At 51.4% G+C, this 26,624-nt stretch overlaps 1 protein-coding gene across 1 annotated transcript in view; it reads left to right on the forward strand.

Moving 5' to 3' along the window:
* The first annotated feature begins 577 nt into the window (after positions 1–577).
* NUP160 (nucleoporin 160) overlaps positions 578–26,624 on the forward strand; it is a 29,069-nt gene continuing 3,022 nt past the window's right edge. The window contains exons 1-29 of the mRNA XM_075095059.1: positions 578–809; positions 908–1,118; positions 3,595–3,817; positions 4,063–4,141; positions 4,978–5,092; positions 5,839–5,997; positions 6,968–7,045; positions 7,270–7,367; positions 8,131–8,215; positions 8,687–8,755; positions 9,497–9,580; positions 10,538–10,708; positions 10,843–10,942; positions 12,553–12,718; positions 13,345–13,460; positions 13,565–13,725; positions 15,542–15,675; positions 15,991–16,061; positions 17,591–17,750; positions 18,433–18,502; positions 21,166–21,264; positions 21,590–21,709; positions 22,592–22,687; positions 22,799–22,893; positions 23,621–23,717; positions 23,806–23,911; positions 24,020–24,180; positions 24,799–24,859; positions 25,604–25,714. Coding sequence (XP_074951160.1) covers positions 607–809; positions 908–1,118; positions 3,595–3,817; positions 4,063–4,141; positions 4,978–5,092; positions 5,839–5,997; positions 6,968–7,045; positions 7,270–7,367; positions 8,131–8,215; positions 8,687–8,755; positions 9,497–9,580; positions 10,538–10,708; positions 10,843–10,942; positions 12,553–12,718; positions 13,345–13,460; positions 13,565–13,725; positions 15,542–15,675; positions 15,991–16,061; positions 17,591–17,750; positions 18,433–18,502; positions 21,166–21,264; positions 21,590–21,709; positions 22,592–22,687; positions 22,799–22,893; positions 23,621–23,717; positions 23,806–23,911; positions 24,020–24,180; positions 24,799–24,859; positions 25,604–25,714 — 3,499 coding nt within the window. The 5' untranslated portion in view covers positions 578–606. The remainder of the gene's footprint in view (positions 810–907; positions 1,119–3,594; positions 3,818–4,062; positions 4,142–4,977; positions 5,093–5,838; positions 5,998–6,967; positions 7,046–7,269; positions 7,368–8,130; positions 8,216–8,686; positions 8,756–9,496; positions 9,581–10,537; positions 10,709–10,842; positions 10,943–12,552; positions 12,719–13,344; positions 13,461–13,564; positions 13,726–15,541; positions 15,676–15,990; positions 16,062–17,590; positions 17,751–18,432; positions 18,503–21,165; positions 21,265–21,589; positions 21,710–22,591; positions 22,688–22,798; positions 22,894–23,620; positions 23,718–23,805; positions 23,912–24,019; positions 24,181–24,798; positions 24,860–25,603; positions 25,715–26,624) is intronic.

Raw genomic sequence — 26,624 nt, forward strand, 5'->3', positions numbered from 1 at the left:
CCCTCTCCCCTGTCCCTCTCCTCAGCCCCCATGTCCCCAGACCCTCTCTCCCCATACCCCCCCAAACCCTCCCCCCAATCCCCCTCCCCTTCCCCTCTCCCCAGACCCTCTGTGCCCAAACCCTTCTTCCACAAACACCCTCTCCCAGGAACCTCTCCCCAAATCCCCCTCCCTGGACCCCTCTTCCAAGACCATCTCCCCAGACCCCCCTCCCCAGATGCTGCCCCAAGACCCCCCTTCTAAGACCTTCTCCCCAGACCCTCCCTCTCCCCACAACCCTTCCCCTCTCCCCAAACCCCCCTCCCCACACCCCTCTTCCAAGACCATCTCCCCAGATTCCCCTCCCATAACCCTCTCCCAGGACCCTCTCCCCAGATCCCCCCACACCTCCTCTTCAACCTCCCTCCCCAAACCCCCCTCCCAGACCCTCTGCCAACACCCCTCTCCCAAAACCCGCTCCCTCCCTCCCCCCGTCTCGTCCCCCCGCCCGCCCACCAGGGGGCGCCGCAACCCTCCGCCCCCTCCGCCCCTCCCCTCCCCGTCATCCCCCGCGCGTTCCCTTCCCGTGATGCCCCGCGCGGGTGAGGCGGGAAGGCGGGCGCCAAGATGGCGGCGGGGCTGGCGGAGCGGAGCTGCCTGGAGCTGAGCGCGGCGGCTCGGGGCCCGCCGCGACGCCCTCGGGAGGTGGTTTTTAGCCCACCGGGGACGGCTCCACTCCCCGCCGGCCGCTACGGGGACAGCGCGGGTGGTTTTTGTTACCAGGAGAGCGCGCAGCTCGCCGCCGCCGCCAGGAACCGCTTCGTGCGGTGGTGAGTGTGGGCCCGGGGCCTAGGGCCTGTCCCCGGGCCCGGTTGGTTCCTCCCGGTTCTCCCTCCGTCCTTACACCTTCCCCGGTCTCTCCCCTCAGGACCACATCGGGAGACACTGTGGAGCTGGTGGAGGAATCTCTGGACGTCAACCTGCTGAACAACACCGTTCGCCTCCGCATCCAGGGCTGCCCGTTTCTACCGGGCGGTGTGCACCTCTGTGAAGTGCAGAGCCACCTGGTCATCCTGCTGATAACCGGGCAGACGGTGCATCGCCTGCTCCTGCCTCATCCCGCCCGCATGTACCGCAGCGTGAGTATCCGGGTGGCCTGCTCCCTGCCTCTGCCAGCCGCCCGCCGCAGTCCTGCCTGTCAGGAGCCCTCAGCAAAGCCACCAAGTGCATTGTAAAATAGCAAAGGCCTTGGCGTGCTTTTCTGCGTGGGCACAAAGTGCTGCTTCCCAACTGTACTGCTTCTGTCCAGGACAGGGTTAATTTTACCTGGGACAGACTTAATTTTCATCATAGTAGCTTGTGTTGTGCTGTTTTGGATTTGTGACCAAAACAGTGTTGATAACGTGCTAATAATTTAGCTTCTGCTGAGCAGTGTTTGTGCAGCCTCAAGGCTTTCTCTGTTTCTCACTCTGCTTGCCCTTCCCCGGCCCCACCAGGTGAATAGGTTTGGGGGTGTGCGGTGGTTTGGGAGGGGGCACAACCAGGCAGATGTCCTGAACTGACCAGAGGGGTGTTCCTTGCCATGTAACATCATGCTTGGCAATAAGGGAAAAGAGGGGGTTTGGGGGCTTTAGCTATCTCTTGCTCAGGAGCTGGCTGGATGTCAGTCTATCTGGCCTTTGTGTCCCTTGTTTCGTTTTCTTCTCTCTTCTTGTCCTTCACTTATTAAGCAATTATTTTCTTCTGTCTTTCCCCCAAGTTTTCTCGCTTCTATTCTTCCTTTCCTCTTCCCCTGCCTCACCTTGGGGGAGAACGTGTGCGTGGGTGTGTGCTGCTTCGCTGCCCAGTGGGATTAAGCCCCAACACTGCTCTGGCGCGGGCTTCACGCAAACCCTGTCGCCCCCATTGTTCCTGTGTCGCATGAGCTGCTGATGGGTACGAAGCTCCGCTTTTCCTGAGCCCTTTGCAGTTGGGCTGGATTTTTTTTTTGTTCCCCAGCAAGCAGATGGCATACTGGTTTTGGTTGGGAAGGAGTTGGTTTTCTTTGCAGCAGCTCGTGTGGTGCTGTGTGTGGATTTGTGACCAAAGCAGAGTTGGGAACGCGCCGCTGCTCGAGCTGTCGCTGAGCAGTGCCTGTGGAGCGTCAGGGGCTTCCCGGTTTCTCCCCAAACGAGTTGGTTGTTCTGGGCAGGAGGCTGGGAAGGGACACAGGAGCTGGGACAGGTTGGGGACATTCCCTGTGTGGTGACACGGTGTTCAGCAACACGGAGGGCAGGGGATTGGGGCAGGTGATGGTTGCTTGGGGGCTGGTGGGACATCAGGCTGCTTGGAGGAGGTGGTGAGGGATTGCCATGGCATCGTTTGGTTTTATTTTGTTCTTCCTCTTTCCTTCACTTATTAAACCATCTTTATCTTGACCCATGAATTTTTGCTGCTCTTATTCTCCCCAGCCCGGCTGGGGCACACAGCTGGGGGCAACTACAGTCCACCACGACCGATCTTTTTTATAGCGCTGTGGTGGGGATTTGTTCCCTGCACTGGAACCCTCTGGCATTTCCAGAGGTGCAAAGCTGGAGCCTGTCAGGCCCTCCCGAGTTTTGTGGAAACCAGCCTCTGTGCTTTAGCTTCTTACTGTCCAAACTTTTCCAGTTAGATTTCTTCGTAGATGTTATAAGCTGTTAAGCTCCAAGTCCTCAGATTCTTGGCCAGATACAGCAGGTGTGTTCATCAGTGCAGGGTAGTTCTCTGTGTAGAAGTGGAAACCGCTGTGAAGAGTTGGATAGGAAAAGCAAGCTGGGAATCTCTCACTTTTGTTTGGAACCAAATGTACTCAGACCGTGCTTGGGGCGGCAGAGGCCGTAGGCATCAGACTTGCAGTGTTTTCGCCAAAGCTGAGGGGGTTTCAGGTTTGTGAATAAGGCATCAATTTCGATGAAAGTCGGTGACATAACCTGAACTGAGGCTTGGAGGTGGCTTTGCCAGCAGCCCTGGAGCCTGGCCGTGTGACAGTGTACCCTTTGGAAGTAGGGACTGAGCGCCTCAGAGGGAAGCCTGGCTGTGTTTGTAACTTGCCCACTGTACGCAGCAAGGTGTAAAATCATTTTATTTCATGTGGAAGGTAGATCTTATGCAAAATTTAAATTGCATTTATCCCTTTGCTGTGACTTTTTCCTCTCATGTCTGCTTCTGGTGTGTCTTGTCACGTCCCTTTCACCTCCTGCTTTTAGAGTTCCAGACAGCTTTCCCAAGGGATGATGCTGTGCTGTTGCAGAGCTGCTCTTCATGGGACTCCTTATCAGCATTTTGCTATGAGCTGTCTTAAAGCAGCTGATGGACTGCAGGACTCCTTTGGGGGTGTTACAGTATTTGAGGGAGAGAGCGAGCGAGTGTTCTCCTAGAAAGTTGCAGGTTTTTAAATCCCTTTCATATCTGCTCATAAAGAGCAGCGGTCTTGGGTTAACAGTAAGGGAAACGGGAGTGGTAGCGATGAGAATTCTTAACAGAAAAATCCTTTTTATCGAGTAGCAGCGTCGCATTCCACAGGTGTCTGGTTGTTTTCTCTGTGCTGTGTGTATATGTGCTCAGGATTCGTACTCTGCTGTTTCCCTCCCCCAGGAGCTGATAACAGAGAGCCAAATGCAGTCCGTGTTTACAGATATTGGCAAAATCAACTTCAGAGATCCTTCAAATTACTACGTGATTCCCAGCGTGCCGGGCCTGGCGTCTAATTCTGTCGCCTCAGCGGCGTGGCTTAGCAGCGAGGGGGAGGCTCTCTTCGCTCTGCCCTCTGCTTCAGGAGGGATCTTCGTCCTTAAGCTGCCTCCTCACGATGTGCCCGGTAAGGAGCGGGAACAGGCTGCCTCCTCACACCTGCCTCTGCAAAACACTGCGCAGTGTGGCATCTCCTCTCCTAGCTTTGGGCTTCGCTTGAGTTTGATTGTTGGCATGTGTTGTACAAATTCACTCTGTACACGCACACAAAAGCTTTTTTACATCATGCCTGCGAAGCCCCTGGCTGGTGGCAGCAAATATCTTGTTGACGAATACTCAATATATTTCTTAACATCACTTTTATTTTGAAAGGAACAGTTTCGGTTGTGGAATTGAAACAGAGCTCAGTGATGCAGCGTTTCCTTACCGGTTGGATGCCAACTGCCATCAGGTGAGTGTCTGGTCACGAATAACTGGAACTAATTTAGTGTTTCTGATTCCCTCATCTAGAGTTTCTAGTCTGAAGTCAAAGGCAGGCAAGCCAGCATCTATAAATACTCTGCCAAAAAAGTGAACTGGGTCACAGGACCTATCGCAGTACGGAAGTTGGGACTTGAACACTGGATTAGTTCATCTTAATGGGCTCCTGCTGATTCTGTGTGTCTGTGTCTACGAATATGTTACATCTAGTAATTGGCCTCCGAGGATTTGCCCAGGATATGGCTCGCAGCCAACGCAGATTAAGGATTACAACAGTTGTATGTTCTTGCCCTTGTTCTGAAATGTCAAGCTTGTTCCTGACCGGCAGAGGTCACGTGTGGAGGACATGGACCCTCTGTGCAGGCCGGGCTCCGTGTTTGGTTGTAATCATTGCAGTATCTCAGAGCGCGCGACCAAATTCTAGGCCCTGTTACCTGGAAATGGGAGCGAGTTCCCTGATGCCCTGAATGACTTTGACCGTTAGCGGTGCATTGCCTGGGGCTGATCGGATCCTTGCTTCCCTCTGGATCCTTCGCCCGTGTTCTGCAAGCACTAGGCTGGGGCTGGGGAAGCCAGGGGTGCGCTTTGTCTCTGCCAAAGTGGGTGAAGAGCTGGGCGTTACTGGTGTGGTGGGCTCCTCTGCGCCTTGGGCGCTGACCCACACAGTCCTGAAGCGCTTCTCTCTCCTGGTCTCCCGCCACTGATTTATTTGTTTTTAAACACAGCGTGATAGAAACCTTGTGCTTTGGCTCTATGTGCTAGCCTTGATTTTCTTTTAAGGTGTTGAAATAAACTCTGTATTTTCAGAGGTGACTGTGGCCCATCGGACCTGCCTGTCAGCCTCTCGGTTCACTGCCTAGATCACGATGCCTTTCTCTTTGCTCTCTGCCAGGACCATAAGCTTCGGATGTGGTCCTATAAGGTGAGCAAGGGCTGTGCTCGGGGGAGTAGCATCGCTGCTCGGGTGATAGTCTGAGGATTAAGAAACGAAGGCTGAGTGGTTGGCGTAGGCTTGATCTGCCGTTAAATTGTCACTGAGTCAACTTCTACGCTCTGGGATTCGGGGCAATTTGTGAAAGTTGTTGTGGCGTGTGTTTATAGTTACGTTTGGAAAGTGGGTGGTGGGTCTTCTCCGCGGCAAAGCCTCGTGCGTAGGGTAAGAGGCTGTATTAGGTTATTTACCAACATGCTGGAGCGATTAGGAAGGCGGGCAGGAGCGCTTCAAGGGCCGAGAGGCACACCAAATGGATTTTCTACTGCTTTAGCAGTAATAAGAGCGTCTTTGTAACATCACTCCTTGTCAAAAAAGAAGTTAATAAAGGCCTCTGCTCGCTGTGTGCCACTTGCTCCAAATATCAGTGCCAAAGCTAACCAAGCAGCACCGCTTTCACGGCTCATCTGCACTGGAATGCGTGCGTGCATTACAGGAGGGAGGGGAAGCTTTATCGTGCGTGCCTGGGCTCTGAAAGCCTGTGTGCTCAGCGGGAGAGGGCACAGGTGGGATGGGGAAAGCTAAACTGTGGTTCAGGCGTGCGTACGGATGCTTTACTTGTATCCTTTAGAGGAATATCTGGGCAGACTTTGGCCAGAAGGGGAAGGATGAGGGAGAAGGGCAGTTTCTCAGTCCTGAGTCTTTCCTATATTCCCTGGTGCCTTTGTTTTGTGTAGGATCAAATGTGCCTGATGGTTGCTGATCTGCTGGAGTTCATGCCGGTCAGCAGGGACCTGCGGCTTGCAGCTGGGACTGGGCACCGACTGCGACTGGCCTTCTCCCAGTCCCTGGGGCTTTACCTCGGCGTGTACATGCACGCACCCAAGCGAGGGCAGGTATGGAGCGACGGGGCTTCCTCGCTGTGAATGCGCCTTTCTTGGGCTGCGTGAAAAATCTGGCGTTCCTCCTTAGATTTGGGCCTGTAAACCAAGAAGTAGGGAAAAGTTCCACATCTGATCCTCTGGAAAGAGCAGTACTTTCTGAATAAATAAACATTTTTATTCTCAAAGTGCTGCAAGATACACGTGCTCTTGCCTTGGGAGTGGAACTCCCTGTGTGACTCAGCCGAGCTGTGAGTGCTAGTTCACTTGTTCGCCTCCTGTTCCGGTAGGATCCTGAAAGCATGTATGTGCCGTGGGAAAAGGAAAGGTCCGAAAGGAGCTAAAAGCATGGAAATACTGATGATATCTTTATGTTGGGCTCCTGGGAGCGTGCGGACGCATCACTGTGCGTTGCCAAACGTTGGCTTCTGTAGAACTTCTGCATCTTGCGGTGAATAATAAATTCAGCAGGACAGGAATGACGGCACAGAGTAGTCTCATCTGTTGGAGAGCTTACCCTTTCCGCTCCCCGGGGGATTCACATGCAGAGTAGAAGCGCATATCGTGACTTCTGCTGTCCCGCTAGTGCTCTGCTTTGTTAAGAACATGCAGAGCTTAGTTGGGAGCAAGTGTCCTGAGGATTCAAGCCTTTTCCACCTTAGTCTCCTTACTTGCCCGCATCGTGTTGACGCTACCAGTGCCCAGCAGTGTCATTTTTATCATTTTCCTGGTTTAGTCTTCCAAAGGGCAACTAGAAATCCTTCAGGTTCAGGCAGAGACGAGTGTCCTCGCTGGGAAAGCTGAAGTCAGCAATGTCAGTACATGGCACAGAGGGCCGGCTTGGCAGGGTCCTTGGCTGGTGACACGTGGCGTGCTCAGCTCAGCCCCCCTGCCGTCCACCCTTGGAGAGATGAGCTTCCCCGCGCCGTGCTGGTTATCAGCTTATCCATCCGTTAGCCAAATGACTTACGGGATGTGTTTGTAGTTCTGTGTCTTCCAGCTGGTGAGCACTGAGAGCAACCGCTACAGCCTTGACCACATATCCTCCCTGTTCTCCTCGCAGGTGAGTGCTGGCGCCTGGCTGCCCCAGAAGGTGCTGGGACAAGAGGGAGTGTTGCTTCCTGAGGGATCAGAGGCCTAGACTTGGGGATTTAGCTGTCAACAAAGAATTCTTTCCGAAACATGGTTAAATGATACAAGGGAATGTTTTGCTGTTGTTAACTACGCAAGTCTCTCTGCTGTACTTGAATTTGTGATAAGAAGGTAAATATGTGCTTGCTCTCCTAGGAGACTCTCGTTGACTTTGCCTTAACCTCGGCTGAGATCTGGGCACTGTGGCACAACGAAGAGAATCAAACCGTTGTGAAATACATCAACTTTGAGCAGTGAGTTTCTGCGTGCAATCGCTAGTGTTGGTAGCCTTGCGGGGGTGACTGTGGGAGCAGCTCCCAGATGCTGCTCGTTAAAAGCACCAGTCGAGCTCCTCGACATTTTTCCTGTCCTGCTGTGACTGCAGCGTGTGGAGATGCAGCCGTACCCAGTCCTTCCTATTGCAGTGTTTGTGTCACGTGTACAACGTGTCTTCCTGCAGTGGCAATTACATGGGGTTGTTTTTTTTTTGTTGTGCTTTATAATAAAGCTACAGCTCAGCTGCAGGAATGTGAAAAATGTAAAAAGCCGGGTGGCAGGCTTGCTGGGAGTGGAGTCTGCTGTGAGCGTGTCGGAGGGAGGAGACCAGTGATGTGGAAGCATCAGCTCTACACTTACAAAGCTGAGAGGGCAGGCTTGGTGCAGACCAGGGAGTTAAATTCTGGGTGAAAAAATGTGGTGAGTGTGCAGGTTTAGGCAGAAGAATCTGGTGGTCAGTCTGAGAGTTGCTTGGTGAGCGCATGTGATAGGGAGAATGTGGATGTAAATGAAGGAATCCAACCTGTTCTGTTAGCTCAGGGCTGGGGATGCTGCCTTGGAGCTCTCCTGTCGCTTGTCGCTAGTTAAAGCTCCTCTGTTACCAGATCCAGGGGGCCATCGTTGCTGTAAAGTCTGTGATCGCTGGTGAAAGTGGCAGGTTTGCTTCAGGTAGCTGCTCCCAGGAGTGCTCTGTTGGACCATTGCAATGCAAAACTGATTCTGGTTTTATTTTTCTTCCAGAAATGTGGCGGGCCAGTGGAACCAGGTCTTTGTGCAGCCACTGCCTGAAGAGGAAGTGATGGTTCGACACAATCAGGACCCCAGGGTGAGCCGACTATAAAACAGCAACAAGAAGTAATGAAGCTTCTCTGCCCCGGAGGAGAACATTTAGACAGTTCAAGTGTACAAATTGTATTGATACAGTCTTAAAATTACTCCAAATTAAAGGGGACAACCCTCAGCCTCTATTACCACAGCATTAAAGTGCTAATCATGGTTATGAAACCAGAAGTTGAGGGATGAGGAGAATTTCAAGTCAGTCGAGACAGAGCCTTGAGACAAGATATGTGAATAAACAAGGTCTGGATCGTGCAGGAAGCAGCGTTGATCACAGAACTGCAAAGGGGTTGGAAGGGGAGAGAGGTTGGAGCGGGGTGTGGGTGCGAACTGAAGCTGGAAAGTAATAGAGATCCAGGGGGTGAGCTTGAGAATGGGAGGAAGGTCTGGAAGCAGAATCTGAAATGCTCTCCTCCTGACACACATATTTCCGTAAGTTGCTGTCTTATTCTCTCTGCAGGAAACCTACCTGGAGTATCTCTTCATGCCTGGCCAGTTCACAAATGCAGCTATCCAGAAGGCTTTACGGGTTAGTGAGAGGGCATTTGGTGCTCTCCCTGTTCAGCTTCTCTTTCCTGGCCATTTAGATGTGAGGCAACAGGGCTCCTTGGAGCTCTTGGTGGGCATCAGTTTGCATTTGATCGTTTGTAGACCTGTCTGTCGTCACTGAAGCGAGTTAGCGGCTGTTGTGCCATACTTCAGCCAGTGTGCACTGACGGCGGGAGGCAGAATGTGGTTTCCAGAAGATGTCTTGCCTTAGGACATCAGGTTGCTGAGCTTGCTTTTCATTGCCTGTTGCTTTAGTCAGGTGAACAGACTCTCAGCGCACTGTAGTGCTGTTTCTCAGAATATGTCTGCTCAGTCCTGGCTCCTCTAGGACTGTTAAGAGTAAGGCAACGCACGGTGCCTTCTCAGGAAAAATGGAAAAGCCAAACTTCTACTCAAAACTGACCGTTTTGATTCTTTGTGACCTTATGGAGGCCTATAGCAAGGTACAGGAGAGCGCTGCTGTGATGGTGTGCAGCACTGCTTTCCTTACATCCCAGTGCACTCCCTGCCAGGAGGCTTCCTCTATTTCCCCAGGAAGAGTGAAGCTGCCTGTACGTCCACGTACCCCACATTTAGCAACCAGCCATATTTTTTTAATACTTCCATCCCCCAAAGGTCTGGCTGATGCTCTCATGTTTCCTTTTTGTCACTCAGTGCTGCTTAAACCTCAGCGAGACGGCTCTCTTGCTTTACAGTAAAAGTTTAACTTGCTGCTTTTCAGATCTTTTCTCAAGGAACTGAGACACACATGGATCTGACGTGGGATGAGTTAAAAAAAGAGGTTACCTTAGCTGTGGAAAGCGAGGTGAGATCATTCCCCTCCCCCCCATGATATTTTCTTATTACACCTGTTGCGTGCAGTGTTGTGATGGTTGGGCGAAGATAAGTGAGGTGCAAAGTGACCCCAGGCTTTTTGTCCTTTGTCTCTCCAAAGGTGTTATGTGACTTTTTTAAAAAAAAGTACAAATCTTCATCCTTCCTGCCTGGCTTTTCCTTTCCCTCTTCTGTTTTGGAGTCCTTTCTTCTTTCTCAGTTTTCTGCTGTCTTTGCTCCCTGGGTGCCCTTTGCATGGAGTGTGCTTTGCTGGTCGCGCTCCGCCTGCTGCCCGTTCTCAGCTCCCCGCTTGTGGGTGCTGGCCGCCACCACGCAGAGCTGTTGCTTGTAATTTTGGACGCCAGATAATCTGCTTAGGGGGACCTGTCCTTTTTGGGTCTGAATTTCCCCCATTTTATCACCTTTCCTCTGGATTTTCCTCTGATATACCTGATTCTCTAAGCCAGCAGTCCTTCCACCTGCAGCTCATCCTTGAGGCTGCTTAGGCTGTTGCCAGAATGTTCACAAGAAAAGGCGGGTTTGCATCCTCCATAGCAATCTTCATGCGTGATGGTTTTAGAGATCTGCAGTGCTGCCCTTTTTCTTGATATCATTGGTGCTTCTTTAAGGTTATATAGAAATGGTTCCCATGGGCTTTGTCCCCTTTGCTGTTTCCTGTGTGATTCACAGAATCACAGAATGGTAGGGTTTGGAAGGGACCTCTAGAGATCATCTTATCCAACCCCTCTGCTTGATTCACCGTTGTAGGAAAAAAAACCTTATATTTTAGTGGTAAGATGGTGGGGAAGAGATCCATAACTGGTGTTTTATTAACCGTAACCATGTCAAGGTGCTGGTCATGGCAGACGAGACAGCAGTCTGAACGCTACAGTTTCTCCCTCTGGTTCGCTGCCTGTATTAATCTAAAATCTTGTTTTGGTCCTGCTAGTTCCAGGGCAGCGTGACAGAATACGAATGCTCGCCGGAGGAGTTTTGGCAGCTGCAGGTGGAGTTCTGGTCCAAGTTCTATGCCTGCTGCCTTCAGTACCAGGAAGCGCTCTCACGGCCCCTGGCCCTGCACTTGAATCCCTACACCAGCATGGTGTGCCTCCTGAAGAAGGTGAGGCTGAGCGGCGGTGGCTCTTTGACCACTGCGGCCAAACTGAAGCAGTGATCTCCAGGGAGGAGAGGAGGAGTTCTGACTGAGGTGTGCATTTGGGGAGCTCAAAGAGGGCTTTCTCCTCACCTTTCTAGGGCTCCCTGTCTTTCCTCGTGCCCTGCCCCTTGGTGGACCATCTCTATCTCCTCTCTAACGAGCACCTCCTGACTGAGGACGACGCGGCCATCTTTGACGGTAAGTGAGGAGACATGGAGCTTTTTCATTGTTGCAGGCTGAAACGCTGCATGTCAGGGAAGCCTGAGGCAGAGGGATGTGGGGGTTTCTACAGAGGTCTCCTGAAGTGCCCCTGACTCCATAGTTGTCTATGTGGAGATAGTTTTCTTATTTTGCCGTTTGTAGGGAGTTTTATTTTGTGAAACATGCCGTCGTGCTCACAGCAGGAGTGAGAAAATTGTGTCAAGGCTGCAAATCTGCCGTGACTCATTTCAGATAACTTCAAAAGGAAGAATCTTAGATTTCAGGCTGTGTGTTGCTCAGTGGCAAGGACCCACAGTGGTGGATTCTTTGACCTTGGAGCTTTACAACCTGCGTAGGCTGCGGTTAACTGGTGCCCTCTTCATGCCTGCTCTCTGTGGGGCAGGTCAGCCAGGCTGGAGCTCCACAGCGTGCTGGCAGGTCCCCAGCCCTGGTGGGGAGAGCGGGATGCAGCAGCTTGTGTTTCTCATCATGAGGGTGAACCCCACTGCGTGAAACCTGCTTAATGTTATCTCAGCTGGGTGCTTGCTCGGCTTTGCCATCCCCAGCCAGAGCCATAAGACCTACTCTGCCTCTCTCTTTCTTAAAATTCCCCAATCTCTGTCTTGCTGATGGAGTAAACTCCTTTCAAAGGTTACAGACAACAAGGAGACTTGTGATCCTCTGAGCACCCTGGCGTGCTGGGCTCAACTGCCCAGTTTGGCAAACTTAGTTTTTACTGCAATGTTTTTGGGTAAATATTTTCACGTAAGCTGTGGAGCGGGACTGTGCCGTTTCTTGTCTCCAGGAAGTAAATGCCGGAGTGTGCAAAACCTGTCATTAATATTGTCACCACAGTGCCCTCTATGCTTTGTTGGCTGTGGAATGACGTTTCACAAGAAAAAGGCAACGGAAAATGTTACCTAAGCTCCACTTTCATACTCGAGTGATTTTTATATTTTTATAAAGAAGAATCATCATCCATTTGGTTGAGCTATTTCTGGATCCGAGGGAAGGAAAGCAGCAGGCCTGGGCTGGGTTTGGGAGGCTAGCAGTTCCTGCCCTGTTTCAAACTTCTCGCAGAAGGTGACTTAATTTTAAAACCGCATATGTAAAGGATTGCATTGCAAAGGAGTGATTTAAACCCTCAGTACTGAATTTTCAGATCACTTTTAAGAACGTGAAAATCCTTTCTCAGCTGGGAGAGTTGGTGCTGCAAATGGACAGCCGCTGTAAGGAGAGTGTGTTAGCTTAGCTCTGCCAACCCATCTGAGCCATTTGCTCTGGGGTTTTTTTGCTCTTATGCTGCACTAATTATTTCCTTTCAACCTATGACTGGAGAAAATCCCTTGGAGGGAGTTGAATCGTTTTATTGTTGCATCAGTATTTTTTACTCTGCAAATAATGAAGCCCAAATCTTTCCCTTGTCAACTCCTAAGTTTTAATTCAGCCGCATAATTAACAGGGAAGGGTCAGTTTGACGTGCGGGACTGAGACCAATCTGCTGCTAGTAGTTTGCTGATATGCGCTGAACTAACTGGTTTTGAATGGTCCTCCCACCTTCGCTTTGAAATCTCTTTTAAATATACAGTTAGATTCTTTCATTACAGATTTGGAGATGTCTCGTGATGTTGTCTGTCTTGTCCAGTGCCTTCGACTGATCGGAGAATCAATTTCCATGGAAATGGCATTCATAATGGAAATGGCTTGCTCCCGCCTCCAGCCTCCAGAAAAGGCTGCAGAGCAGATCCTGGAGGACTTGATAGCTAATGACACGTAAGGAGATGTTTGTGCAGAAGCTCCCCTGCAGAGAGGCCCGGATGGCTGAGCAGGGATTGCCTGGAGCCATCCTCAATTGGCATCAAAACGCATTTGAGATGCACGGGCTATCCCTGTGCTGCAGGAGACTTCTCCAGGTCCCCTCAGAGATGGGGAGCGTGGGTATTGGTGATGTTAGCAGGGTCTTCCATGCAGAACCTGCCCTTGCTGTTGCTTGGGGCCCTTCTGAAAAGACACTTTGGAGATTCTCAGGTGAGATGGAGTGGAAGAGGACCAGGTTCCTGTTTAGGTGATCATTGCAGTGTGGAAAGCGAGTGCCTGCAGTTGTTAGGTAGAGGTGAGAGCCTTGGTCAAGCCATGTGGTTACTGTGCTCCCCGCCTGAAATCATTCCCTGTGGAATGCCAGCTATCCAACTGTTATTTCCTGGTAGCCTGGGGGAGTGGAATAAATAGACTGGTTCCTGCAGGCGCTGTAATAAAATTCCTAGCCAGAAGAGGATTCCCTTCAAGAATGTCCAGGCTGATCAGATACATTCCTTCCAGGGAGGATCAGTAAGGGAGGAGAGGGAGCCCTCTTGAGTTTAAACCTCATGTTGCTGATTACTATCTTTTTCACTTTGCAGGGAAAATGTCATGGAAGATATACACAGCAAACTGCAGGAGATCAGAAACCCCATCCACGCCATTGGAGCGCTCATCCGAGAAATGGACTATGAGACAGACGCTGACATGGAAAGAGGTGAAAACTCTACAGCAGCGCGTTCGGGCTGGGAAAGCGGCGGCTCAGCCAGTGTTCTGGTTGGTCTAGTTCCTCCCCTGATGGAGGTGATTTTTATCTTTCAGCTCATCATCTAAACATGCGCATGAACCTCACCCAGCTGTACGGCAGTGGTACCGCTGTCAACGTGGTTTGCTGGGGGGTATGTAAGATTGCCACGATCCGTTTCCTGATCTGTCGGGACCTGTTGATCCTCCAACAGCTGTTGCTGCGGCTCGGAGATCCTGTGAGTACAGCCCTCAAAGCTACTGCTATGGTCTTTGAACTTTTGGGTCTAGGGTTCTGCTGGTGCCAGGCTGTGAGCTCTGTCTCTTCCCACAAAACACTGGAGGCTGTTTGAACTAGCCCAAGGCTTGGGCAAGCCCTGTTTTCTCTCCTCCAGCTGCTTTTGTTGTCCTAAGCAAATCAGCGCCGTGCTGCGCTCACGCCCTAACTCCCTCTTTCCATGCTGAGCATACAGGAAGCAGGAAGTAAAACCCTCTTTGCGGGAGGAGGGCATCATTTCCAGCCTCCCGTCTGAAAATAAGCGCTGCCTGAGCACGTACCATTCTCCCATCTATTCCCCATCCCTCCCACACCACCGCTCAGCCCAGCACGCACACGGTTGCAGCCTCGTTCTCTGGCAACGCAGCACCTTTGCATCACGGCAGTAGTGTTTATCCAGGGGCTGCGGTTTCAGCCTCTGCGAGGCTGCTCCAGCCAGCTCAAACAGCTGCTGTGACGGCAGCTGTGTTTGTGGTCATGGGGTGGGCTGGCTGGGTCCGTCCCGTTGGCTGTGTGGCCGCGTGAGGGATGGTGCTGGTGGTTTGGGTGGACGCAGGGATGCGGAAGAAGTCCTCAGACAAGGGGAGCGTTGTTTATACTGTTATTATTTACTAGGAAGTGTTACTGCAGTAGTTCCTTGGTTGAAAAGAAATCCCCTTCTTCCTGGATAAGGTTGCCCTGGGAGCATTTAAAGCACGTTGCAAGGTGCCCTTCTGGAGCCAGGCTCTCACAAGGCATGTGACCTGCTGCTTGTTTGATGAGGAACTGCTGCTCTGCCACCTTAACGTGCTTGTGTCCTTCACAAACGTGAATTGCTTTTCCCCCTGTGTCACCTGGCCGTGCCGCTCTTGCCTGCAGTGCGCAGGGGCGGAGTGCCTGGGCAGCAGGGCTGGGCCCTGAGATGGTCTCTGCAGCAAAGCTGCGATTTCACTCCCAGTGAGAGCACAAAGCAACTCTTTGCTGGTGTTCCTGGTGTCAGCAGGTGCTGGTGTTTGTAGGCTAGAGAAGCAGTCGGTGTGCACTTCGTTTTGCTTGTTAAACTGGGCCACCAGAGTAGTTAACTCACCCCTCGGCCTAAGATGACACTGTAATTTATAACAACGTAATTATAAAGTTACTAGAGAGTGTCCAGAGGAGACCACGTTGTTGGGGAAGGGTTTAGAGGGGAAACGTACAAGGAGCAGCTGAAGTCCCTGGGTTTGTTCAGCTGGAGCAGAGGAGGCCGAGGGCAGCCTCATGGCGCTCTGCAGCTCCCTCCCGAGGGGAGGAGGGGGGAAAGGGCTGATCTCTTCTCTCTGGTGACCAACGCCGGGACCCGAGGGAACGGCAGGGAGATGTGCCAGGGGAGGGTTAGGCTGGGCATTAGGAGAAGGTTCTTCCCCCAGAGGGTGGCGGAGCCCTGGTACAGGCTCCCCAGGGAGGCATCACGGCACCAGCCTGGCGATGTTCCAGAAGCACTTGGACAAGGCCCTCAGAGCCACGGTGTGAATTTGGGGTGTCCTGTGCGGGGACGGGAGCTGGGCTCGATGGTCCTTGTGCGTCCCTCCCAGCTCAGGACATCCTATGGTTCTGTGATTTGTGACCCAAGTTATTCTGGGACATGCAAGAGTCCTGCTGGTCTCCTGGTGGGGTCGAGTTAACTGCTGGGCTATTGGCTGCCTCGGTGTTTGCAGGAGGGACGAGCTGGGCCTGATAAAAACCTCACTGATTGCCCGTGTCCTGCCGTTGCTCTCTGGGCTTGGCCTCTTGGTGTGCCAACCTCTGTGGTTTGCTTGCAGATGGTTTTGGGAGGGGGACAGCTGTTCCAGTCTCAGCAGGACCTGCTGCACCGCACCTCACCCCTGCTGCTGTCCTACTACCTGATTAGGTGGGCAAGCCAGTGCCTGGCGTCGGACGTCCCAGTTGACACACTGTAAGTCTCTACCCATTCTGTCTTTGAATGATTGTAGATTCCTGCTAAATGCGCCTGAAATGACCTTCCTGATGTGAAAAGTTAGCAGTTGCTGTGAGAGTATCACTCCAGGAGTAAGATTGTGCTGGGGAGGGTTTTTTTCCTTCCATGTTTTGAGCTGACTCTTTGCCCTGTGCTAATTCTGCCGTGTGAGGTCTCGCTGTTCTGGGCTCTGTTGCCTTTTTCAGCAGTAGGAGTCATCTGAGTTGAACAACGAGCATAATTAAAGCAGGAGGCGTTTTGTAGTCTCTTCACTGATGGCTTTTTCTTCTCTAGGGAATCTAATCTGCAGCATCTCTCTGTGTTGGAGTTAGGAGACACTACTGCTCTAACGCCCCATAGGCTAGGTAAGGTGTCCGCAGTTCATCAGCTCTCAGTTTCTGTTATTTATACCTCTTGCTCTCTGCGTCTGCCACCCAGGGGAAATGCTTCATGCAGTGACCTAATGGAGTACATGGTTGAATGACCCTGCTTTATGTGGAGATGTTTATCATGCTGTCCGCAAAAAGACAACAACAAAAACGAAGTATCTTGTAGCGTTGGACTCGGACCAGAGACGTGGATCCTGTTCTCAGCCTGAGGAGGGTGGGAAGGCCTCGCTCAGTTGCTAGTTCTGGCCCCAGCAGCATCAGCCAAGCTCACCTCTTTCTCCTGTACGTTACAGTGGCTGTAGTGGGTCAGACCAGGTCTGTCCTGCTCTTCAGCCTTTATGCCATGGTGACCAGGAGCAGCAGCTCGGGGAAGCAAAAGAAATGTAGAAATTCTTCCCCAAAACGTGCTTGTCCTTTCAACATGTTGCAATTCAGACGTGAGTGTTGCTCACAGCCAATACTTCAAGGGAGAAATTGCAGCTGATAATTAGTTCACATTTTAAGTCTTCGTACAAAGACGTATGCTTTGGGTTACTGTCTTGGGGGAGAAATCCTAATAGGGGAGAATATAAGGCAGCTTAATTAGGAGGATGCGTACCTTGAAGTGGTTACAGAGGGAGGTGGTGAGCAGAGTAGGGGAGAAAACGCACAGGTAAGAGCCTGCTGTAACTAGTCTGCGTGGCACTTGGAGGCTGAGACGCTTCAGAGGGAGCTGAGAAAATCAGTGGCAAACAGGCAGCAGTGCCACGTATGAAGGGCTGTGAGCTGGGGGAGAATTTCCTCTGCTCACTGATGAGCCTGGGGTGTCTGTGCTCTTTTGTAAGCAGGCTGCGATCTTCAGAGTCCAAACTCTCCCTGAATGAGAGTCTCGGTTCAGGAGGCAGTTGCCTTGGTGTAAATGTCAGTGCATGAAAGCGAAATTGAAAACATCCTTTGTGTAGTGCCAGTGTCGTGGGTTATTTCTTGGCCTGCTCATGAGGAAAGTCCTGTTTGGCCACTGAGCTTCAGGAAAAATATGTGAAACGTAGGGAAGATAGGAGGTGGCAGCTTGGGGAGAGGCGTTGAGAACAGTTAGCTGATGGGAGATTGGGCTGCTTAGGGTGCTGGAATGAGGAGGGAGGCATTTAAACAGAGCCAGATAGCCAAATCAGCACTCCCTCAGCCCTGTCCGGCAAAGCGGTCGTGCTGGAAAGCTGCAGCTGGGTTGCGAATAGCGCAACTGGAGAGAGAGCGAGCACAGGCCGCCTTTTATTTTTTTCATGTTATAATTGAGTTGTGGTTAATAAACATTGCAGTATGTGGCTCTTTGATCTCCTGCTACTCCCTCTGACTTAACCAGACAGCAAGAGAAATCCAAAACCAACAAGTTTGAGTATTGAACGTGCTTATTGTTTTGCTCTGACTTAATCTGTGATGTTCGGGCTGATGAGCACAGCACAGTGCAGAAAGCCTGGGATGTCTGCTGCCGGCCCTCTCCTCAGTGATTCCTTAACTTGTATTTTTAGTATCCGGCCCTCAAACAATTGTGGAGCTGTTCTTTCAGGAAGTGGCCAGAAAGCACATCATATCTCGACTCTTCTTGCAACCAAACACCTCTTTGGCAGAAACAAGTTTGAACTGGCCCCATCTCATTACCGCAATAGTGGCTGAATTTCTGCCCCTCCTGTATCCTTGGCTGTAAACCCGCTGCGAGGTGCTCGCTCTCGGCAGGCTGTAACCAGGGGGAGCGTCCGTACGGCGTGGCAGTACCCGAGCTGTTGCATGAGACTGCGTGGAGGCTGCGTATCGCGTCCCAGTCCTGAGGCTGGGAGCGGCGGTGGGTCTGTGGTTGGAGCGTGGGCGCTAGCAGATGGGTTAGGGTGGTGGGCTGCGGAGTGCTCAGGGGCCTTAAGTTGGCTGTCTCTGCCGCCGAGCCTCGTGCGGTTCCAAAATCAATGTTTTCCACACCCAAATTTTGAGGCAAGTCTTCCTGAGCAAGTGATTGCTGTTAGCGTTAATGGGATTTTTGGGTATTCTAAGATTTTACAGAATCCATCCCATTTAGGTGCACAATAAAGGCTTTGAATTTTTGACTTTAAGCCCCTGAGCTCTAGCAACTTGACTTGGCGAGGTGCAATGCTGGGAGATTTGGAAGGGTAACAAGATTTGGGCAGTTGTAGATTAGATGTACTAATGGTTTTGTTCTAATATGGATAAATCTTATTACAGAATAATGACTTGTATAAAGAGCAGCTTAATCTTCTCTCCTTTCCCTCCACAAACTGAGTGTGAGAGGCATGCTGACTTTCAGACTAGTTCTCCGAGCTCTCCGGACTGGATTGTCCTCTGTTCCTTAACCTCTCCTCAGATGGCCCAGCAATCCCGGCTTCCTCTTCCCCGAGTGCCTGGTGGGGAGCTGTCAGTACACCCAGCTGCAGGTGAGTGCTTTGTGCCAGCTCTCTCGCAGGAGCTGAAAGGGGAAGAGCAGGAGTTGAGCGCAATAGTCTGTTTCCACGCGTGGGTTTCTTTCAGTAGCAGCTCTGCGCTTTGGCCGGTGCAGAGGTGTAACGCAATGTGAGCTCTGTGCATGGCCGTCTTACCTCTGCTTAGCAAAAGCTACCCAAAACATCGTCCTTCTGGAGTTTGTTCTGCTTTCCCCTAGTTGCTGCTCTCTGAGCTCAGACCTGAGCTGATCTTCCCAAGCGCTCTGCTCCCATGTCTCCCTTTTGGAGACAATGGGCTGGAAGTTTGTCCTGCAGATGAAATGGAGTGAAGGGCACAATTCTTTTGGAGAATTGTTAGAAATCTCTCGTGTAACTGTGGTAGTGCCAGCACAGGGAACGTACTGTAAGGTAGCAAATATCTTCCACCTTCCTCATGCGTCCCTCATTCCCTGTAGCCTCAGCGAACAGAAGGGCTTTTTGCTAAATATCTCATACCTAGAAAATGCCGCAGAGAATCTGTTGGGGAATGATTCAAGATGGTAGCCTTTGCATTTCCTTTTATCTGTTTTCAAGAAAATCCAGGCATAAGTGCTCAGGATGATTATATACCCTTTTCGTGGAGGAGTTCAGTCTCCCAGGGCCTGTCTGACAGCATGAAACTGTGCGCAGAGCTTGTTTAAATATCACAGCAAGCCCATAACCTAATAGTTCATTAGCTGCTGATGCACCCGTAGCTTCCTCTGCGGTACCATTGCAAACAGACTGCCCAGGGTTTCAGAAGGCTGTCTTCAATCCAGCAGCACAAGTACTGTTTCAGGAGGGCTCAACTATTTCTTAAACGTTCTTCCTAGTGAAAACTGATATAAGAAACATCCATCACCTTCCCTCCCCCCAGCTGCATTCCCAACATCTTGGTAGCAGGGCAGGTGAACTACTTTTTTTGTGTGTCTCCAGAGAGCACTGGATTTCAGACCACTGTTTCTTCACCGTCTCTTCCCGTGCTCTTCAGGAGCTTGGTAGTTGTAGCTGCGTGTGCTCTACTTCTGAACGGCACGATTTCTGCTCTGCAGAGCCATGTGACACGTTTCATTCCCTGACTGATGGCAGTCCTTGAGGCACGAAAGGCTAGGCAGGCTGTAATTAATGAGATGTTTTTCCTGTGCTTAGCAGAACCTTTTATTCTCACAGTCCCTTACACCTGGGGGCTGAATCGCTTTCTTTTTTGTTCATGTCGCTGCTGAGAAGAATGTCAGATCTGCAGAGCTTTTGAGCCAGGAAATGCCAGGGCTGTTTGGGCAGCATCGTTCTGCCTCCTGGCATATGTGCGCTCTCGTGGTGCGAGCACGCTTTGAATTTCCTTGCATTGCTTTCGCCTCACTTGTGTCCCGCCTCGAGGAGACACAAGAGACTTTTATCTCCGCAGGAGCGGGCTCTTCCTCCTCCCCGCTACCTTCTGTTACGCTTACTGATCCCAGTCGGTCACGTAAACTTGGATAAAGTGCATTGACCTCAGGGAGCTAACACCAGATTTGTTGTGAGCGTGAGCACGGTGACCCAAATAGAGATGGAGATACAGGAAGCACTCTGCAAGTAACAGGCGGGCACAGAAAAGGTCTAATGACCCAAGCAGTGGCCTGGGACGAGGGCCAAACCTCTCCTTGTTGCTTATTCTGTATGAAAAGCTGTTGAGCAAGCCTGGGCTGGGGTTTATCTGTAGTAGCTGGCTAATCTAAGCCGTGTATCCAGGCTCAGAGGATGCGTTGCCCCATGGCTTTTAGTGGACCCGTGGCTGGGTTAGGTGAGGCATATGTGCTGGTGGTTTATGTACATGCAAAGATGCTGGTGAAACCTTGGCTTTACCTCCAGATCCTGGCTTCTCCTCCTTTCCTGCTGAGTCCCAGAGCCCTGCTAGTGGGACATCTCTGCTTCTCCAAGTGCAATGACCATACGCCACCCTCCCAGGCAGGAGGGATGCCAGCTTTTGAGTTTGCATCATGCCTCATAGCTGCTTCTTGATAGGTGATGACACTTTGCAGCCCTTATATTATCCTGGCAGAGCAGGCGCAGGGCCAGGTTGAGTTGTATCGCCCTGGCCGGCATCTGTGTTGTGGCTTTATTTGCTGTGTGTCTGTGGCACTGTCAGTGCTCCACCCCGTGCCTGTCAGTTTGTTGCTGCAATCCATGGTCTTCCTTGGCTGCTCTCCGTGTCGTGCCCTGCTGCACAGATACTGCTCTTCTAATGCCTGCTCTGCCCCTTCTCCTGCTGCCCTCACACACGCCTGCTCCTGTTCAGGCTCTCTGCACTCCAGGGTGATGTTTCCTCTTCAGTTCCCAACAGCAGCTTTGCAGCGGTTGTAGAGAGCCTCGTGTCTGATTTTGGGGATGTTGGGTGCTGTTTCTGAGGCGCTTTGTACAGACACCGGAGTTATTCAAAGCAAGTTGTTTCCCGGGAGCTTGTGGGGAGTGTCTCCCCATCTGTGCACCAAAGGGGGCTTTGGGGCTGGAAGAGTGGGATTTGTGTGACCACTGCAGCTAAAGGAGCCACCAAAAATAGCGCTTGGGTGTTAAAGACCGAACCCTTCCTCTGGTACTGGCTGCCTGCAGGTCACAAGCGAGTGCTGACCTGAATCAAAACTCCCGTTCCTCCTCTCCTGCAGGAATACATTCGCCTGCTGCAGCCGTGGTGCCACGTGAACATGGGCTCCTGCTGCTTCATGATGGGCAGGTGCTACCTTGTCATGGGCGAGGGGCACAAGGTAAGGCCCTTGTCTTCTTCTGGCACTGCCTCCCTTTGGGGTCTGGGACCTTTTTCCTTGGGAGGGAGGAGGTGCGCGGGTAGGACCAGCCTTGTTTCTGCTGAGCAAGTCAGGAAACGTCCATCTCGAGCTCTGCCTCCTTTGGGCAAAGAACTGGGTTGGAGGAGGGCGGTGGGATCTGCTCTTGGGGAAGTTCCCGTTAGCTTGGGGCCAGCAGGTCTCGTACACTGGAGCTGGAACAGGTGGCACCGTCCTCCCACCAGAACAGTGGGCTCAGTCAGTCCCCCGAGGGGTGCACGCAAGGTGCTTTCTGGTCTCCTTCTAGGCTTTGGATTGTTTCTGCCAAGCTGCGTCAGAGGTGGGAAGAGAAGAGTTCTTGGACAGGCTGATCCAACCTGAGGAGGGTGAGATGGTCTCCACTCCACGCCTGCAGTATTACAACAAGGTACGGCTGAGCCGGCCAAGCGTATGCAGTCCTGACCAAGGAAATTGGCACCAAGTTGTTCCACACAGGCGCTGCTTGGAGAGAATTCCTGCTCAGTCCCTGGCTTTTGGGGAAGTGACTTGACATTCAGAAAACATACATTTTTGGGGAGGTGAAACCTCAGTGCAGTCTGTCTGTTTTCTTTGAGGAGTGGTGACGAGGTGACTGCAGTGTGAAAGCTAGGTACTTTCCACCTATTAGTTCCTAAATAGTAGAGGACTTTGTTATCCAGCAGAAAAAGGGAAGCTGCTGGAAGCAGAAGCCAGGCATGTTCAGGCTAGATGCAAGATGCTGCTTAAGGGGAAGGTTTATTAAGCTTTGAGGCAGATTAAAGTTAATGCCTTTTAAATTGAGATAGCATCTTTCTTCTTGCATAATACCATAGTTCAGACAGGCTGCAGGTTTGGACCTAGACTCATTGTAAGGGATTCCCTGTTTTTAAAATCCAGAAAACCCAAGGATTGTCAGGTGTCCGTGGAGAGGGAGCTTCTCTCTCTAGTACAGCTGCATGCACGCTTGGGGACAGAATCGTTGACCTCTCTGTCGCAGGCGTTCAGTGTAAATGTCAACGCTAAAATGTTTCAGAGCACTCACATGTGTGGAGATGAATCCTCCAGAGAAGCCATAGCCTGACCTGTTGTGCTGGGATTTGGTTCGGACCCCTGACTTACCAAAAATCTTTTCTTTTTTGGTCTAATCTCTTAGCAACATTAGCAAAACCTTTTGACCATTCTTATGGTTAATAGGGGCAGGAGTAGGTCTTAAAAACAAAAAAACCCCCTTGCCAACCCAACCCGTTCTTTAGTACCGCTGCAGCCAGTGCTAGAGTATCGTCTTCTCCAGGTTCTGCGCTTGTTGGACATGGTGGGTTTACCGGAGTTGGTCATCCAGCTGGCTACCCTGGCTATCATGGAATCGGCAGATGACTGGAGAAGCCAGGTACAGGTCGCTTCTTTTGCATCAAGGTGTTTCTTCAGGGAACTTACACAAGACTTTCTTTTTAGTTGTATGACTCGAAACATGCCTGTTTGTGCTCTTTGGTGTTTTCAGGCTACTTTGAGAACTTGCATCTTCAAACATCACTTGGATTTGGGACACAACAGCGAAGCATATGTAGCCTTAACGCAAAACCCAGATCCAAGCAGGTAGGTGACTGTTTTATGCCTTATGCTCACTTGTCTCGGAGGGCTGGGTACCGATTTCTCCGACAAACTGAGAGGAAGATACGACGCTTTAGGGTAGGACGTGGCTGCTGTGTTAAGAGGTTCCGTTTAGCCTGCGTAAAGGTGCGTTTAAAAAGGCACACTTCATTTTTTGTAAGAACAGCTGGGATCAGCGCTACCTCAAGGAGGAAACTGGCGTGGAAAAAAAAAGCGCTGATTCAGGGAAGAGCCAAAGGAATGGGTAAAGGGGATCGCATGCGGTGTTGTATGTTGAAAAACTTTAGGAGTCTAGTCAATTCAGTTTAATAAAGAAAAGACTTGGAGTTGAATTTGCAGCTTGAGTACCGTCTGGGAAGTGAACTGGGTAGAGGAAGCTTCACCCTAGCAGGGAAGGATGTGATGGGCAGGAATGGCTGGAACAGACATTCAGAGGAGAAGTAGGAATGCATTTTAATTGAGCCTGAAGAAAATCGTACCAGCTAGAGCTGATGGAGGGAGAACTGCCCTCCTGAGAGGCCTGTACAGAGGATCTCTGCTGTCCAGGGTCTCTATTTCGAGCACAGGAGAAGTCTGAAGGGACTTCTTGGTTCCAAGCCAGAAAAAAAACCTACAGAGCTCGTCACAAAACCATGTTTGTGGCTTAACGCCTGTGTCCTGGAAATGGGTTTGTTCCTGCTCCTCCAGAACGGTCGTGCTTCTCTCTCTGCAGGCAGCTGGACTGTCTGCGCCAGCTAGTGGTGGTTCTCTGTGAGCGCTCCCAGCTCCAGGACCTGGTGGAGTTCCCCTACGTGAACCTCCATAACGAGGTAATCGGCCTGCGCTGGGATGAAGGGGGGGGCACAACCGCTCTTTTTAACGGGATTGTTGACCCATTTGAGCCTCTGCATGCTACAGGTCGTGGGGATCATCGAATCTCACGCTCGAGCAGTGGACCTGATGACGCACAATTACTACGAGCTGCTGTATGCTTTCCACGTTTACCGTCACAACTACCGCAAGGGTAAGGCTCAGGGTGGGCATGTAACAGCCCGCCTGCCTGGGACACCACTTCCCCTACCGCTGCAGGGTGGCCTGTCCTGGGTCTGATGTATTCCCCTTCTCTCCTCAGCTGGAACAGTGATGTTTGAATACGGCATGCGCCTGGGCAGGGAGGTGCGGACGCTCCGGGGCCTCCAGAAACAGGGGAACTGTTTCCTCGCTGCTATTAACTGCTTACGGTTGATCCGCCCAGAGTACGCCTGGATAGTGCAGCCGGCTTCTGGAGCTGTGGTAGGAAATGCTAAGCTTACTGTGAAGCCTCCGACCTGAGCTGTTGAGTGTGGGGATGCTTAAGAGCTGTACCTTGGGAAGGATTTTGGAAGCTCCTTCCCAAATGTGGTGAACAGAGGCGTTGGCCTTCTTAATTGGCTGCTTTCATCTTCCTGGCCAGCCGGTGCAGCGCTGCCTTGCCCCGCTTGACGGAGACATCAGTCCTATCCGTCACGCTTGTCGTTCCCCTTTTTGGAGCATGGTGGAAGCTGGACAACTTTTGGGGTGGGGGTGGTGTATATATGTGGGAATACATCACCTTTTGTTAAAGACAGAGCAAATCTTGTGGGGGAGTCTGAAGAGCCGGAATAGCAGTGAAAAAGAGTTACTGTGGTAACGTGGTTTGTGTTTCAAATCTGTTTGTGGGGAGGTGGTGACCGTAGCCTGATCAGCTAATGCTGTGCCGTGTTTCTGATAGCCAGAGATAAATGTAACCTGAACTGCCAAGTGGTTGTGTGGCTTTTCAAATCAAGGCTCGATTGAAACGGAGAGCTGGTGTTGGGGCTGTATCATATCAAGGTAATTTGCCCTGTGGAAACCAGTGGGGGAATAAAACCTTTTTCTGCTTTTTCTTGCAAGTACGAGCGCCCTGGAGCATCCCCAAAGAGAAGCCACGATGGGGAGTGCACGGCTGTTCCAAGTAAGTGCCCAGTCCTGGTGCTTCCTCTGGCTCTTGTCCAAGAGCTGCCTTTCCTCAGAGCTCTGCTGCTCCCGTGTGAGCTGGGAGATGGCTCGGGGCGGCTCTCGCCTCTGTCGGATCAACGATTTTGGGGGATTGTAAGCTAGGTAACTCTCCCAGTGGTAGCGTCTCCCAGTTGCAATATGCTGCCATGCAACAGCTATTCCCCAAGGAGCTTCTCTGCACACTCCTCTGCGGTTTGACATCTTGTCAGTGGAAATAACTTGTAATTTAGGAAAAAATAAAAAGCCTTTGAGACAATTTCTAGTAGTTCAAAACTTTTGCTGGTGCTCTTGGAAACCCTGCTGACATAGCGAGCCTCTGCTGGTAAGGTTTCCACTGCACCTGTGTCTACCAAAGCATGGCGTGGTAGGGTTAGGTTAGACTCTTAATCCTCAGCATTATGGTAGAAAGATTGAAGGTCAGGTATTTTTTAAAACAATTCTATCTGAATATGAGCTCTTTTTTAGTTTATGCCTAGCATTCAGAGCAGCAGCTGTTCCCCAACATTAGATAACATCTCTAATCGAGGAGGAGTGGGAGGTTTGTATCAAGGAGATTAGGCACGGTTCAAGGTAGCAAGGAAGGGGCAGCAAAACCTGACTCTCCTTTGGTGCTGTCTGTGGTACAACCTCTTGTCAGAGGCCGCAAGGCCCCAGGAGCCCTTTTAAAATGCTGAGAGCCCTTCGTGTCCATCTGTTACAGCAACTCGCCAAATCGAGATCCTGGAGCTGGAGGATTTGGAGCGGGAGTGCGTGTTGGCCCAGATCCGGCTGACTCTGGTGCAGCATGACCTGTCAACAGCGGCTGTGGCAGGTAAGGGGGATGCGGCACAGCCACCTCTCACTTCCCCCGGCGTTTTTGCTCATTACAGCGCTTTCAGTCATAGCTTGGGTGAGGAAGCAGCAATTTTGTTCTGACCCAGGGACAAACCCAGGAGGTGGCAGAGACCGTTTCACCTCCCCAGCATGAAATCTTGCCACCAAGTTTCAGCAGCTTTGGAGAGGCGGATCAGGAGAACCCAATTTTAAGTTTTCCACCATTTTTTGGCTTTACCAGGCTCCAGTAGTGGTCTGCAGCGTTGGGGCTGGGGTTGAGCTTATGAGTTGGGACTAAAAGGCATCTTTTTGTCTTGCTGGAAACTTCCCCCAGATCAAGCAGAATTAGAAAGCCCTAGAAAAAACCCTTGCTGTGAGACTTAAATTATTGTCCTGGACAGTCCTGCTTTGCCACACAGTGTTAGCTTATCAAAGTTGTTCCCTGCTGGGGAGCAGAAAGCTGCAGCTCTCCCACTCTGACCCTTTAAGTATGTTTTGTCACTCTCTGATGCGAGTTATGCAACATGTACAGTTTTTTCCCCTTTAAGTACCAGGAGGAGATGACTTCCCAGTAAGGGACTGCGGGGAAAGGGTTGAACAGCTGGTCTGAGGGCAAACTGGAGGCGCAGGGAGCCGAGTGCCGCAGTTTTATCTCGCCTCCTGCCTCTGCCCCTCCTGCCCGTGCTGGCAGAGCTGAGCTGATGCCTTGTTCACTTGGATGCAGGCCTGCTGTGCCGGTGACAAGGCTGGCCCCTCCCGGCTCACCTGAACAGCGTTCAGCGTTTGACTACGGGCTGTATGTTGCCGCCTGTGTCCCCCTCTGGCTGATGCCTGATCAGGGCTGGCTCCATGGGTTAGCGCTGCTTTGTGCAGTGCCTCCAGGGACGGCTCCTGGGCTCATGAGATGC

The sequence above is a fragment of the Phalacrocorax aristotelis genome, chromosome 5, assembly GCF_949628215.1.
Source record: "Phalacrocorax aristotelis chromosome 5, bGulAri2.1, whole genome shotgun sequence".
Classification (NCBI taxonomy): Eukaryota; Metazoa; Chordata; class Aves; order Suliformes; family Phalacrocoracidae; genus Phalacrocorax; species Phalacrocorax aristotelis.